Source organism: Solanum dulcamara, chromosome 6, assembly GCF_947179165.1.
Source record: "Solanum dulcamara chromosome 6, daSolDulc1.2, whole genome shotgun sequence".
Lineage (NCBI taxonomy): Eukaryota > Viridiplantae > Streptophyta > Magnoliopsida > Solanales > Solanaceae > Solanum > Solanum dulcamara.
In genome coordinates, this window is record NC_077242.1 from 12,480,273 (window position 1) to 12,495,850 (window position 15,578).

Genomic DNA, 15,578 nt, shown 5'->3' on the forward strand with positions numbered 1-15,578 from the left:
AGATCTTGAATCTAAGCTCTTCTTCTACTTTCTAGTCTCTTCTCTCAAAGCTCCTAAGGTGAATGAGAGGAAAACATCTTTGGGAGCTGATAAGAGGCGGATTTTTGTCCCAAAATGTAGTGGGTTAGGTTGGGCAAGGTAGGGAAAAGACCAAAAAGCCCCTCATAAAAATTGAAAACAGGCAGAAATTTGCACTAGGGTGGAACAAGTCCGCGTCGCGGAGTTGTTCCCCCATAGTTCATTTTTTTCCGAAGTTTTAAGTTGAACCAAGATTGGCCAAGTCCGCGACGTGGACTAGTCGCGCATTCTTCTGGTTAACTGAACGTAACTTTTTACTCCGAACTCCAAAAAATATAATCTTGGTGACGTTGGAAAGAAGACTCAAAGACCTTTAATTTGATAGGTCATGGGACATCTAATTCATTATATTCTAGGAGATATGATCGTTTGAAGTTGACCCTTATACGGACTCATACGAAAACTTAACCGATAGAAATTCTTTGTATTGGGCTTGGTGTTAGAGATCCCTTATGACCCTAAACCATACCTAATGCACGTTAAATACTTAGGAATTGATCCTAACTCAAATATACAATCATAATTCATCGAGTTCGAGCAATACACATATGAAAAATGGTTTGGGTCTTGGCGAAAAATTTTGGGGTGTTACACGACTAATATTTGAAATGGAGGTACAAAACATCTAGAAGAAAATGTGTGAGTTAGAACACCATAAAACAGCCAGACTCTGGCACTTCAAAGAAAACTGCTTTCTTGTCAACAAAGCTACTAAACTCTACTCTCTGGTAAACTTAAAGAGGGCCCTTTAGTACCCATACAATGGTTATGGATACAGACATACAGTATTAGCAGCGTCAATTCAGACATGAAAAATCAGATCATTAAGAAGAAATGAGAATTTGGAGAGGCATTTACAAAGACTCACAACACAATGGACAACATGTTCAAGATCTAATATTCTTGTTAATATACATCCAACCAGAAAAGATTGAAGATTTGCTCCTATTTGAAGATCCATCTCTCTGAATTAGATCTCTGTAATGTCATGTAGTTGATCTAATTCTGAGAATATTGTTATGACCCGCCACTTATATGCCCCCAACAAAGCTAAGTGTGAGTAGTTGTGGTCTCAGCTGCTTCTCTTCTGCATTCTTTGGCTGAAAATTTGAAAATAAAGAAAGTTAGAGCAATAACCATATAAATCATTACAAATAACAAAATTTTCAAATAGACAAACTCGTTGTTGGTACAATTAGCTAGCAAAAAAGGTTCAGCCTCTTTCTTAATTTTCAGAACCTTTGTTTATCTCTCTTGAATAGGTAAGAGTCTATACTTAACAAGGTCTTTAAGACTACAAATAATTTCAAATTTTTGGAAAGCAGAACATTCATGTGCTAGACATAATTTTCTTTGAAAGGTCGATCGTTTTCTTAAAATAAAATAGGATAGGGAGAGATTTATGATTCATATCTCTGAAAAAAGAACTACATGTAATTTTAAATGTCCAAATCTCTTTCATATTCAGAAGAAAGCATAGTCTTGGGAAATGCAGAACAGCGGGGGCAAACAAGGAGAGGGAAAAGATGAAGAAACCCCAAAGTAGACCATAACAATAGTGAAAGTCGGTATACAAATGATCCGGAGGACAACACAACCAAAACTGCAGAAATTCAGGAAAACAGACACATTAGGCTAGTGTTGAAGGCATGTTCAAGACCTAAAAGTATTGATGTGACTCAGTGAGCTTAAATTTGGTGTCTCTGCTTCATAAGTTTTCAACATCTAAAAGCGTAGATATCTTGCTAACGACCATTTCCTATTTGCTTTTCCTCAGGTACTTGGCCTTTTCTTTTTCTTATTTTGAAAAAGGCCTTGGGTGGCTAAGCCTAATCAACCACTTTATGGACATAATACAGAGATTTATTCTTTAGACTCAAGTCAAGCTCTTTAAGAACTTCTCGAGTAAAGGTGCCTAGTAATTCATAAATCTTAGAACCCCGTCCTCACCTCACCATTCATATCCTATCTAGATGTCCCAGCTTACATACTTTTGCCATCATAATTCACCCCTGTGGTCATGTCTTCCTCATTATTTGACACTCTACATCAACCATTTAGCTGTTCTGATCGGAGCTTCTAGGATTACTTACCTTCCTAGACTAGTAACTAGCAACTGATCTTGAACCATTCCAACAAGATTAACTCTTTTGGTGGCAACAAAATCAGTACAACTACCAATATACAAATTCTTGCTCTTATAAAATGATTGGATTAAAAACTGACGACAACAACAACATCCCCAGTGTAATTCCACAAGTGGGGTATTGGGAGGGTAGAGTGTACCCAGACCTTACCCCTACCTTGGGAGGTAGAAAGGCTATTTCTAGACCCTCGGCTCAAGGAAAAGCATATCAAAAGCAGATCGAAAAATAAATAATTGAAGTGAAGGGATCATGACAAAATACTATATAAAGCATGACAAATAATTCTAAAAAAAAAAGGAACTAACTACGCCAAAAAAGTGAGATAATCGAAGTAAAAGAGACAGTAGAGAGTAACAAAAATCGATGGACAATAAAATGCAGGAGAAACGCTACGATTACTAGTATGGAAAGGTAAGCGAGACAACACTCTACTACCTACTAACCTTCTATCATAATCCGTGTCCTCCACAACCTCCTATTTAATGTCATGTCATGTCTAATCATCTCTACCCAATACCTCTTCGGCCTACCTCTACCTCTTCTGAAATCATTCATTACCAACCTCTCACACCTCCGCACTGAGGCACCCATGCATCTCCTTTTCACATGTCCAAACCATCTCAACCTCGCTTTCCGCTTCTTGTCCTCCACCCCAGGTGTGTTATTCACTAGGTAATGACTTGGGAAAATATAAGCCCACCACCATTATTGGGGCGAAAATAAACACATGCCTTTTCTCATATGCCTAACAAAGATGAATACCATGGTTGCATCTCCATAAGCCGCCTTTATTAATAATAGTTGATTACTTCCCTCATGATAAACATACTTTCAGCTCTCTAAGAACTGCTGCCTCACACATCATTTAAAATAATAACAAAAGAATACACACAAACAAACACAATCACAGAGATAGACATAGAGTCACACACATTGGCATGGATTAGAGATGGGAAATAAAATGTTGTGTGAAAACAAGCTTTTAATATCAAAGAGAACTGGGAGTGTTATAAAGATAACAAACTGTTGCCACTGATACAATTTAGTCAAGAACTTAAGCTAGGATCAGCAACATCTAAGGATGATTTCATGTGTTTTTCTCTAAATTTTCTGGTATTTTAACAGGAAAAATGGGATAAATGACGAAGAAGATGATATTTGTAAACTTCCATCGACCTAGGGGCCCACTTCACGTGCCTGCTTGTGCAGTCTCGCGAAACTATATATATCTCTTTTCTTAAGTTGTATGGACGAATGGTATTAAGCGCTGGAAACTAGACTCATAGATCTTTGATTTGGTGGATCAACCCCTAACCTCCATAGTAGATTGAGAAAAAAGCTTCAAAACCTCTGACCCAAATTTGAAGGAATTTATTGAAGTAATTTACGATGACTTTTGACGACTTTTATTTTACAACTTGCTTGACTTCATAACTTAACATATGACCATTGGGCGATTTAAATACCTCATAACACATCTCTATTAACATATTAAGCACTATTAGTCTTACCCCTAATTAAACGCTCCAAACGAGTGGGATGTTACACTAAGATAATCGAGTGGAAATATAGAAATTGAGGTTATATTCTTACCCTATGTTGAAATGAGAAAAACACCATGAAAATCGCTCAAAGCTCAATAACTCTCAAAATCGTGAACGAATCAGCAATCAACCTTACCTACCTTTAATTATTTTATTTCCCCACTCAGAGGCTTTGAGATGAGAAAGGACAATGATGAACAATTGAACGCACCCGTCTCACTACCACAATGGCATTTGTTGCTCAAAGATCCTAAAGAGGGTCTGGGGATTTCTCTAAAGGAAGAGGTGCTAGATCATAACACTCATTTAATCAAAGACAATATTTTGGTGGTTCACGCACAAATCAACAAAAGGACCAATACTGTTCTTACCCTTTCTTGAATTTTCTAAAAGAAAAAAAAAACTTTATTGTTAAAGACAAGAAAACTGGGAACACATTGTTAAGGATAGTAAACGAATGATCTTTGTACAATAGAAAAAGACTTACACTAAGCCTTTGGCATGTAAGTAAAGTGAGAAAGGATTAGATATCATGAAGCAACAAAGACATAGACATCCACGTACAAGAATCCTATATTTTACAAGTAAAAAAGTTAGTGAATGTAAAAACTTGGGATTAGGCATAAGAATTCTCCTGAACTATGGCGAAATTGTCAGTTACACATCTAAATTATGTGAGGGTCCTATTACCCCCATGAACTTAACTTTTTTGTATTATATACACCTCTAAATTATGTGAGAATCCTTATTATCCCTCTCCCCCCAAACTTAATTTTTCCATATTATTTAAAGCCCTGAATTATTTTGGTCTAGTTTTTGCTGAATTGTTGTTGTCTAAGTGCAGTTTTTGGTCTAGTTTTAGTAGTGTTTCTGTGCATTTGTTTCTGCAATTTTGGTCCAATCTGATCCAATGGCATGAAAAAGAACAACTTGCAAGTTTTGTACACCAAATAAATGAAGGAAACATGTGCAACATACCAACTTTACAAGTATGACAACTTCATAAATGACGAAAACCTGTACAAAATATTAAGAGCCCGTTTGGATGAGCTTAAAAAAAGTAACTTTTATGTATGAAGTGCTTTTAGAACTTTGAAGTGCTGAAAGTTATTTTTATAAATAAGCAGTTGAGTGTTTGGATAAAAGTGCTTATGATGTGAATTTTAGGGTTAAAAGAATGAAAAAAGGTAGTTTGAGAATTTAGTTAAAATATAAGGGATATAAAAGTAATTTTCATGGTCAAAGAAAATGACTTTAAGCACTTTAGGAAAAAAAAAGTTAGGAATCCTAACTTTTCATTTTTGACTGATTTTAAGAACTTTATGGCTTAAAGTCAGCATTAGACAAACACGTCCAAAAGCTAAAAAGGGGCTTTAAGTTGTTTTTGACCAACTTAAAGCCAATCCAAACGGGCTCTAAGAATAATTTTATAGATATCAAAACAAGTGATGCTGCTTCATAGATACAAAAATCAGTGCAGAAATGCACTTAACCATGCAATAACATCATTTTAATAGACAAAATAGGTTAAACACAAAAATCAGTGCAATCTTGATGATTAAGTTCAGGGAGTTATTGGACCCTCACATAATTTCGGGGGGGGGGGTATGTAATGGAACCCTCGCATAGTTTGAGAGTGTAAATAATACGAAATAATTAAGTTCAATGGGGTAATAGGCTCACATAATTTAGATATGTAACTGACCATTTGGCCATTGTTAAAGGGGGTTTTTATGCCTTTTTCTGAAAGACTTGCGGAACAGAATTCATTGATTAGATAGTGCATTTATTTCGTTTTAAGATATTAAAAAGCTAAACCATTTTTTACTGTTGACACCAATTAAAGAACTAATTATAAAACCTCTACACAACTTTTAAATCTAGAGGGAACCACATTAAATGAGAGATCATCATAATCGGATTTTGTTTCCCAAATACAATGAATTCACAGTTAAAGACAAAAAAACATAGCAATATAATACTACTGGAGTTACATATCTTTGCCCCATTTCTCAACTTCATTATTAATTGTTGTTCGCGATATCTACAAAATACTGTTATTCTTCAATCTCGGCCTAGTTTCTAGTGGAAATGCGGAGGTAAGTGGGGGGGGGGGGGGGGTATCCATTAATTCTTGGTAATTTCATTTTGCAGAATTTACTCCATATATCTAAAAAAAAGGGCAGCCCGGTGCACTTAAGACAACTTATATTTGATTCTTCTTTTTTGATGATGTGAATGCTTCAATTTTCTCTCTTTGATGATGTTGAAATGTGTGAATTCTTTAAAAAACGTGAAAAAATTAAATTTGAGTCAACCATGTCTATGTAGATCAAATTCTCCTTTGATTCTCATGAATTTGTTTTTTAAGTAGCCCTAGATATATCGGGTAAATTCTCCAGAATGAAATTGCCAAGAATAAGTGGGAAAACCCTCACAGGGAAACATTGGAGACTCAAAATGTGAAATCACTAGGATCGGAATGATAGGTTGTAGAAACAGAATGTTCCTACTAGCTAGTTGGAGCATCAATTTTAAATGTATCTTTTTTTTTCTTTTCTGGTTGAGGTTGTTTTGAGTTGTCCTGGATTTGATTTCTTCTCTTTTCTTGATGGTAAGATATTGTACTTAGTTTGAAGATGCTTCTGGTGAGATAGATTTTGAACAATGTTTCCTACAATTTTTGTAGTTAACATAGCTTAAAACGATGGGATCACTATTTATGAAGCAGTAGTGTCAATCCGATTAAATGTTCACATATCTCATTGAGGAACAAACTTTGTAAGAGTAATATCAGCTACCTTTATGTCTTAACTATCTTCAAATTACTCATTGTAAATAAGCAAAGAGAGGTATACTTCAATTTTTTTCTCCGTCTGATTTACGTGCAACTTTTCAAAGGTGTTTACATACTTCAATATTGTTGTTAAACTTGAATAGCACTAGCTTTGTATTCTGCACAAATTTTAAGAACATCCTATCCAAAATTCACTTTGAAGAACAACTTCTTTTGATTTAAAGTATCAGAATATTGATTCTAGACTGACATTCTTAGTTCTATTTAATGATATCATGGAGAAGTTTTTCTTTCCTTACTTCTAAGAGGGTTTCAAGCTTTTAAAAGGAAATAATTAAAGAGACCACATCAGAGTTTATCATTCATATTTTTACTAAATCATCACTCTAAGGAAAGTAAAACATATAGACCTGCATTGCTCTTTGACTAAGATTGGATTAATATACCAAGGAAGACATGAAATATGGAAAAAAAATGCCCATAGATTAAACCTATGTTCAGGAAGACTAATTAAGCTAGGCAACCGAAAAGTCCTTCATTTGTTTGCTAAACCTATCCCTTATCCTAACTAATCCAATATCAATCAAGCCATATTGCATCTCCTTTTAACCATACACTTCCATAACACAATATTAGTTTAGTATTTTCCAATCCTACTGATCACACTTAACTTGTCCTACAGAAGAGGAGTCCATCTCTAGTACAAGGACTCAAGATTTAAGCTCTACCTCAAGGAAGATCATTTCAAGTTTGAATTTGTTCATTTGGAATCTGGGTTCTTCTACTTCATATTATTTAATATGAATATTTTCCCTCTCTTCTTTTTATATCATTCCTCAAGTCCCATTGGTTCAGGTTTGATTCTGTAGAATTTGACCTTGTTCTTCTACATCTATTCCAATGAGCCGTCTATTGAATAGTTGCAATTGATGTTCGATCCCGAAGAGAAGGAAAAGATCTTCGAAAGTGGGTTTTTATGATCCGATAAAAAAACATACTTATTTAGATGTTCCTACTATTTTTACATTTTCTTGAAAAAGGGGCTCGACTTATACGAACTGTTCAGGATATTTTAAAGAAGGCAAAGGTTTTTAAGGAACTTCGTCCTAATCAACCGAAAAGGATTCTTCTTAATTTCTTTTGGACACACCTACCACACACAAAGTGGCTAAGAAAGATCATGAAATATTGCTTTATACATCTCATTTCAACATTTCTGAATCTTAAGAACCATCTGTTTGCATCTTTCTTTTGAAGAGAAATGCAAGAACGAGCTATCTTCAAGTTTTCCATCAGAAATTCCTCAAGTTGTAGCAAAATTCTCATATCTTCAACAATTTCGGAAAGAAAAGAAGTAAGACTGAAATGGTACAACAGAGCACAAAAATGTCTTCAGCTCGTTTCCTTAAAATGCTAAACTATTCATAACCCAATTGGTAAGAAATAAAGGATCGCTAAATAAGAAACTACTCTGGAGCATCCGAAGAAAAACAAACATAAAAATGATGCATCGGTAATACTTATCTATAACATTAAAAAGATTTAGAGTATGCTAGTGATTCCAAGAAACACACGGAGGACACCTTGAAAGGCTAGTACTGAATACCAACAATGGATTGTAAATGCATCATCATGTATCCCGGGAGTAAAGTAATGAAACTTGGTGAAGTTACACAAGATAATAGGTAATCCAAAAGAAGGAAGAAGATACTTGAAAGTCTCACAATCACTGTAGTTGCTAAGGTTCATATCTTATCATATGCAAATCATTTAGAAGTCAATGATGATAACATCATGTGATTGAGGCCGATCCTTCATTAACAATCATAACACAAAAATCTCAGTAGGATCACATTATGTAGCTTGAACTCTTGTTTGAATTTTATTCTTTACTGTTTTGTTTTTCTTAATTTGCACGTGTATGGAGATTTTTTGTTCCAATCCACTTTCCCTCCCTACATTTCTGCTCATCTATTTTAAGTCACACACATGCTAGTTCTTACAACTGCAAAACCCGGATATGTACGCTTTCATAAGGTTAAGAGTAATTCCAATTATTCATGGCACATACTACACCATCCATCCATCTTATGCGGAGACTGATGGAGAAATTTAGAGAAAGAAAAAGGGATCTCCATATGGTGTTCAATGACCTTGAAAAGGCTTATGATAAAGTTCCGAGGGATGTTCTATGGAGGTGTCTGAAAGCTAAAGATGTTCCGATGATGTATATTAGGATGATAAAGGACATGTATGCTGGAGCCAAGACTCGGGTTAGGACGGTGGGAGGTGACTCGGCGCATTTTCCTGTTGAGATGGGACTACATCAGGGATTTGTGCTGAGTCCTTTTATTTTTGCCTTGGTGATGGATGAGCTGACATGGTCTATTTAAGAGGAGGTTCTATGGTATATGCTATTTGAGAACGACATAGTTTTGATTGATGCGACTCGGGACAGAGTTAATGATAGGTTGGAGGTTTGGAGACAAACGCTAGTGTCCAAGGGATTCAGATTGAGTAGGACCAAAACAGAATACTTGGAGTGCAAATTTAGTGTTGCGATGGATAAAGAAGGCACGGAAGTGAGGCTTGCCACTCAACCTATCCCCAAGACAGAAAGTTTTAAATATCTTAGATCCATCATCCAGAGTAGTGGGGACATCGATGATGATGTCACGCATCGCATTAAGGCAGCGTGGATGAAATGGAGGCTTGCCTCTGGAGTCCTGTGTGATAAGAAAGTACCACCTAAACTTAAAGGTAAGTTCTATAGAATGGTGGTTAGATCAGCGTTGTTATATGGAGTGGAGTGTTGGCCAGTAAAGAACTCTCATGTTCAGAAGATGCATGTTGCGGAAATGAGGATGCTAAGATGGATATGTGGACATACTAGGAGTGATGAGATTAGGAATGAGGTTATTCGGGGAGAAGGTGGGAGTGGCATCTGTGGCAGACAAGATGAGAGAAGCGAGACTGAGATGGTTTGGGCATGTGCAAAGGAGGGGTGTCGACACCTCAGTTAGGAGGTGCGAGCGGGTGGAGTTGGGGGCTATGCGGAGGGATTGGGGTAGACCGAAAAAATATTTGAGAGAGATGATTAGACAAGATATGGTGCTACTCCATATCACCGAGGACATGACCTTAGAAATAAGTTGAGATCGCGGATTAGGGTAGAAGGATACAACAACAACAACAACCCAGTGAAATCCCACAATGTGGGGTCTGGGGAGGGTAAAGTGTACGCAGACCTGACTCCTACCAAGATAGGACGGCTGTTTCCGAAATACCCTCGGCTCGATAAAAGTATAACAAGCGGTCAGATAAGGCTAATATGTTCAAAGCGATATGTGAGAGCAAATTAGGGTAGAAGGATAGTAAAGATAAAATGGTGTCTTGCGTGTGTCGGTTTAAGGTGGTCGTTGGTCTAGGCGTGCCTTTATAGTTGTGTTGTTATTGCCTTTGATTATCACATTACTTTGCTATCGTTATTGTTCTTGTCCTATAAAATTTGCATTGCTTCTTTGCCATTATGCTATATATATTGTTTTTCTCTTACTTGGGACTGTGCCTTTTGGGCCAAGAGTCTTTCGAAAACAGCCTCTATCTCCATGAGGTAGTGGTAAGGTCTGCATACATATTACCCCCCTGACCCCACTTGTGGGATTTCACTGGGTATGTTGTTGTTGTTTTTATACTACACCATCCTCTCCTATTCTCTCCTGTCCACTTACTTAAAGAGTACTTTTCATGTGCATTACTGCCTAAATTCAACATCATAATTGAATAGACTGCCTTGGATATTTCAAGTCTCAAAAGATGGAGAGTTTTGGATAAATATCAACTATCTTAATTCATCTGCAGACAGTTAACACCCCTGTTGTAGACCTATATAGCAATTCAGAGGTTGATCTCATTTCTTTGGAATCTTCAAGCTAAAACCATAAGCCGGTTCAATATCTTCTCAAGCGGTATATGCACCTGGGGTTCTTGCATCTAGATCTCAAAAATAAATAATATATCCTTCATTAACCCCATGACCAATCTCTCCTTCTATTAAGAAGTGTTTGAACAAGACTCCCCCCTCAGCATTTATATACAACCAGAATCGGTCTTTTATTGGATGGAGTTATGCATAGGATGCCCTTTTAGAGAATTTATTTTCTATTTTTCTGCTAACCTCATTGTTAGCTAATGAAATTGGCTTTCTATTGAGTTGCTTTTCCACTTAGCTCAAAGTAAACTTGTAATAAATTCTAATTTAGTCTATCCAGGAATAGACTCGTTACATTTTACATTATAAAGTATTGAGTTGCTTTTATTTGGTTTGTTAAAAGTACACCATCTATGTTGTATATATAAGCTTAGATAGATATTCATCCCTCTTTGGTGGATGTACAACTTGAATAAGCAAGGACTTGAATCTACTAAACGAAGCATGGACATTAAGGTCAACATATCAGCATATAGATCTATTACCAAATGAATCAAAGAAGATGATTAGAATTCAGAGCTAGGGAAAAGGGAAACTAGAAAAGGAAGACTTGGAAGTGTTAAACAGAAAAAGTTTATTACCAGAAAAGAAAAGGAGAAAATCCAGCAATACAGATGTAGTTATAGACTATGATAAGGTGTCTGTAGCTGCTCTAGTGTCTTGAAAGAAGCCTCATTCATACCATTTTCACAACAGATTGCATCTAATAATGACTTCCACACATGGATATCTGGAGTCAAGGCTAGAGAGATCATGTCCTCCAAACACATAATTGCACCGTGTAAATCACCTACTTGGCAAAGACCTTGAATAAGAGAATTAAAAGTTCCAACTCTAGGCCAAAAGGAATTGATTGACATTTGCTCCATCACATTGCTTGCTTCAACATATTTACCATCTTTACATAACCCATCTACCAAAGTTTCATAAGTCTCATAGTTTGGCACGCAACCTACTTGCCTAGACATCCTTTCCAAATACTTAACAGCACAAGTAGATTTCCTTTCATGGCATAGGCCTTTTATAACTGCATTATACAATCTTATATTCGGAACACAGTTTTTTTGCACCATCTCACAATCAATGACCATAATTGCCTCGTCAACCTGGCCATCCCTGAAAAAAGCAGCTACCTTTGCTTCATAAATTGCCACTGACGGTTTGAAGCCTCTGTCATGCATTTCCTTGAGCACTTTGTTACCTTCATCAATCTTGCCTTCGGCGTAAAAGTCAACAGCCATTGCTCTATAGCTATCTGAACTGGGAACTATGCCTTTTATCAAAGCATCATTAATCAAAACTTTCATATCTTCTGTATCTGATCCATTCTGGCACTGAGTAAGATCAATCTGCTTGAAGAATCTTTTCGGAGATTTTAGTCCTTTTCGCAATACCTTACCAAGAATTTGTATGGCCTCCACCCCTTCTTCATTATCACACAATGCTTCCAATAAAGTTCGATAGACAACCACATCTTCACCACTTCCCTTCTGAGATATCCTCCAGAACATTGAGTACAGCAAATGAGTAGCCTTGTTGAGCCGCTTTTCTTCACATAAACCCCTCATCAAGATCCTATAGCTCTCTTTGTCTGGATAGCAGTTCTGGTAACTCATCTCTTGAAAAATATGCAATGCAAGATCTGAGCGTTTCATTCTACAAAGAACATTCATCAACAAATTCAAGAAACGCGCCCGAGACTTCACTTCCCATCTACAAGAGTTCTCAAGGAATAACTGATAAACAGATTCTAGCTTAGATTCTTCTACCAATATCTCCAAAAGAGTATTCAAAGATCTTGTCCATTCTATACAATTGAACTCCGGGAGAGACTTAAAAAGAAAAATGGCTTCGTTTGTTAATCCAGCCTGTGCATAGCTTCTAATGGCGTTCACAAATATTGAGTCATGACACTCACACGAGTCCTCTTTCATCTGATTAATTATTCTCTTCATTTCAGTTGTTCTACCTGATCTGCCTAAAATATTAATCATAGTGCCATAAACAGGACCATTGTGACGGTAAGTTGGATACTTGCATTTTGCTTCATCAAAAATTTGAAGCGCTTTCAGTGGGTTCTTCTGGCTCAGTATTAGTTGTGAGAGCTGCTTCGGTCTTAGAATCCTTGGCCATCTTATGCCCATAAGCAGCTCCAAACTTGATGTGATTCTGAAACAATTTACGAGAGATATTACTATAGTCATATATAGGACAACAATTTCATGTTTTGAGAGTTCCACCAAGAACTACTGACATTATTGTGTTGTAGTAAATCCATGAATTTAATTCATGTGACAAGTTACTTCATTCATAATTCCTCATCAATCATTCTAACTTCAAATGAACTGGACAGTCGTGCAGGGAATTAATTATTCAGTGAAATGGCTATGGTCAATCACAGTTGTTACAAGTTCCAGCTCGAGTGGACTGTTTCCAAACTACCCCACACTTATTCTTATGAATCTCCCACTAACACTCGGTTACTCAGACTTCACCAACAAGCTCATTTTCCTCTCTGACAATATATCGAACAGTTAGGGTGCATTAAGTTCTCGTACTCTTCTTCACAGCTTGGCAACGGTAATACCCTCCCATAAATGGCGGGAATTATAGCTCACAACCCAAGAATCACCAATAAGCAAGAAAGAAATCAAACCCAACTCCAAAAGCCTCAGAAAGCTTTCCTGAGCTCATGAAACTATTCAATACACAAAGGATTTGTGATGAGTACTGTGGCTAGAAAGAAGGAAGAAAAGAGGGCTTACTTGATTTGGCAGTGCAGTGGCGGGAGACGAGAGGGACGATCGATGGTAGTCAGGCGAATGTCGTGTATGTTCTCGCTTTAGCGCGAATCCCGCTGTTTGCTGCCTTTCGATACATCTCCAACTCAACACCAAATTTTACCTTAAACTAATATATCTACCGGCACATATTATAAAAGATAATCACATTTTAAAATAAAATTAGCTTAACATTTAGCAATGAATACTCTTATCTCTTCAACTTTCTTCACTTTGAGCAATGAATACTTGTTTGGTGTTTGATTTTTGGCTGACGATTAATAGATTTCTCCGTTGATGTCTTCCGGTATCTCTATTTTGTCCCCATTTTGTGGTCTTTGCGAATTTCGGTAAACTCTATTCTTATTTATTTTTTTCGATTTGACTATCCATTCAAGATTCAAACTTGATGTGGATGAGCTTGATGCAGCTTCTGGGTTTAGAGGCTATATTTTTTCAATGAGCTTGTAGATCTCTTCTCCTATTAATGTGAAAAACTATTTCGAGTGTCCAAAATTGAGGTAAACTCTTTAATTTGCTATTGATTGCTTGTTTTTTACACATTTCTAAACTTCTACTTCTTTATGATTTAGATCAATATTGTTATTTCTACGTGAAAAATGTACAATTTAATCATTGAAAAAAACAACTTAAAATATATAACTTACTATAATCACGATTCAAATCTTACTCATGATCCTGGAGTTCCAAATTCATAAAAGCACTGGACTTATCACCTTGTTTGTGTTCTTGTACAGGTCCATAAGTAACAATCTCTCCTATGATATCTATCATAAAGATGAAAAGATAGTATAGGTGTTCAAATTAAATAAAGTGTTAAAGGAATAATTATCGAATAATTTAGTCTCATCAACATGAGCTTGACTTATCAAATGCTCAAATGGGCGAAATTTGAAGATTTGATCAAAGCATAGTTCATCTGTTTTCTCTATGACTGTTCTATGAGTAATCATTAACTTCAGTTTGTGATTGTTGGTTTTGATCTTAGATTTATTTGGTCCAACAACAAAATTCTTCATATAATATATTCTCAACTTTTGAATTTGCTCTTTGAACCTAGTTGATATTGGACCATGCCTGAATATGATCAAATAGTTTATAGTTAAGATTACTATAAAGCATTTGGAATAAAAATAATGTAGTAAAATATGCATGTAGTATACATACCTTCTCATCCTGCAAGAGCATTTCTAACAATAATAGGTTATTAGGATTTTCACGTTCTCAAATCTGCCAAAGTCGAACTATGCAAACCTTCAAATTCCACTGCATTTTCATACTTGATATGTCATTAATAAAGTCAATTTTTGTAGACATATTCTTGAAGTATATATTGAATTCTTACGGTAATCTTGAAATATACGCTAATTCTTATGTCTTATATATAATGAGATGTTTATAGTATTTGATTTGCAGCGGACTGTTGTTTAGATAGCCATTCGTTACGTTTCATCCTCGTCTATTAACCTACACAATGATAATTGAACTCTTTATATATTTAGTTTAGATTGATAGGATTGTGCAGATACACAAAAATAGGACTCTTCTTAATTAAAGAAATATTACTTATTATTGATTTATATCATCAATTAGTAAATAAACTTGAGTGAAATTATATATTTTCGTTGTACTATTTAAGTGATATTGTATCTTTATAGATTCAAAATAAATCAATAGGTTCAAAAAATATAATATACACCGTAAATAGCTCCATTAGAGCCCACTTAGAACTCCTTTTCGATAAATTAGGAGTCTGAAAGCTTTAGCATCTGATAACGATAAAAGTCCAATTAGGACTCTTCTTTAGTGTGTTAAACTACTATTTCTAATATGTTTTTTAATTCTTTATTTTTTAATTTAAATTTTTTATTGTATTCTTTTCTGCTGGTATAATATTTGAATGCTCATCCGCAGATTATTTATTTTTTAATTCAAAATTTTTATTGTATTTTTTAGGTCTGCTGCTCTAATGTTTGAATGCTCATCTGTTGATTTGTCACCAAAAGACTGTCTTCAGCTCCTCGGTTAAATTTGAAGCTTATGATATTTTTAGGCAATGTATTTAGACTATCATACATAATCATCATTTCATTTATAGTATTGTACCTTGTTATTTATTAATCTATAATAGATAAAAGAGTCCAACTATTAAAATTTAATTTGTAATATTTGAAAATGATAAGTTTATGAAATAGTAAGAGTTCATCTAGAACTCTTTAA

At 35.5% G+C, this 15,578-nt stretch overlaps 1 protein-coding gene across 3 annotated transcripts; it reads right to left on the minus strand.

Annotated features, from left to right (window-relative positions):
* Positions 1 to 755: 755 nt before the first annotated feature.
* LOC129892524 (pentatricopeptide repeat-containing protein At1g05600-like) lies at positions 756 to 14,722 on the minus strand. Of its 3 annotated transcripts, none has more exons than XM_055968110.1 (3): positions 14,526 to 14,722; positions 11,139 to 12,726; positions 756 to 1,178 (listed from the first exon to the last, which is right to left on the minus strand). In XM_055968110.1, the coding sequence occupies exons 1-2, from the start codon at positions 14,531 to 14,533 to the stop codon at positions 11,178 to 11,180; spliced, it is 1,557 nt and encodes a 518-aa protein (XP_055824085.1). In that variant the 5' UTR covers positions 14,534 to 14,722; the 3' UTR covers positions 756 to 1,178; positions 11,139 to 11,177. The 3 variants fall into 3 exon arrangements, with proteins under 3 accessions (XP_055824085.1, XP_055824086.1, XP_055824084.1); XM_055968111.1 differs by lacking the exon at positions 14,526 to 14,722 and adding an exon at positions 13,323 to 13,987; XM_055968109.1 differs by lacking the exon at positions 14,526 to 14,722 and having other exon boundaries at positions 11,139 to 13,316.
* Between the last annotated feature and the right edge of the window lie 856 nt (positions 14,723 to 15,578).

Excerpts from the sequence above, each read along its gene's own strand:
- LOC129892524 (XM_055968109.1), bottom strand. The coding sequence starts at position 12,761 with ATGACTATAGTAATATCTCTCGTAAATTGTTTCAGAATCACATCAAGT.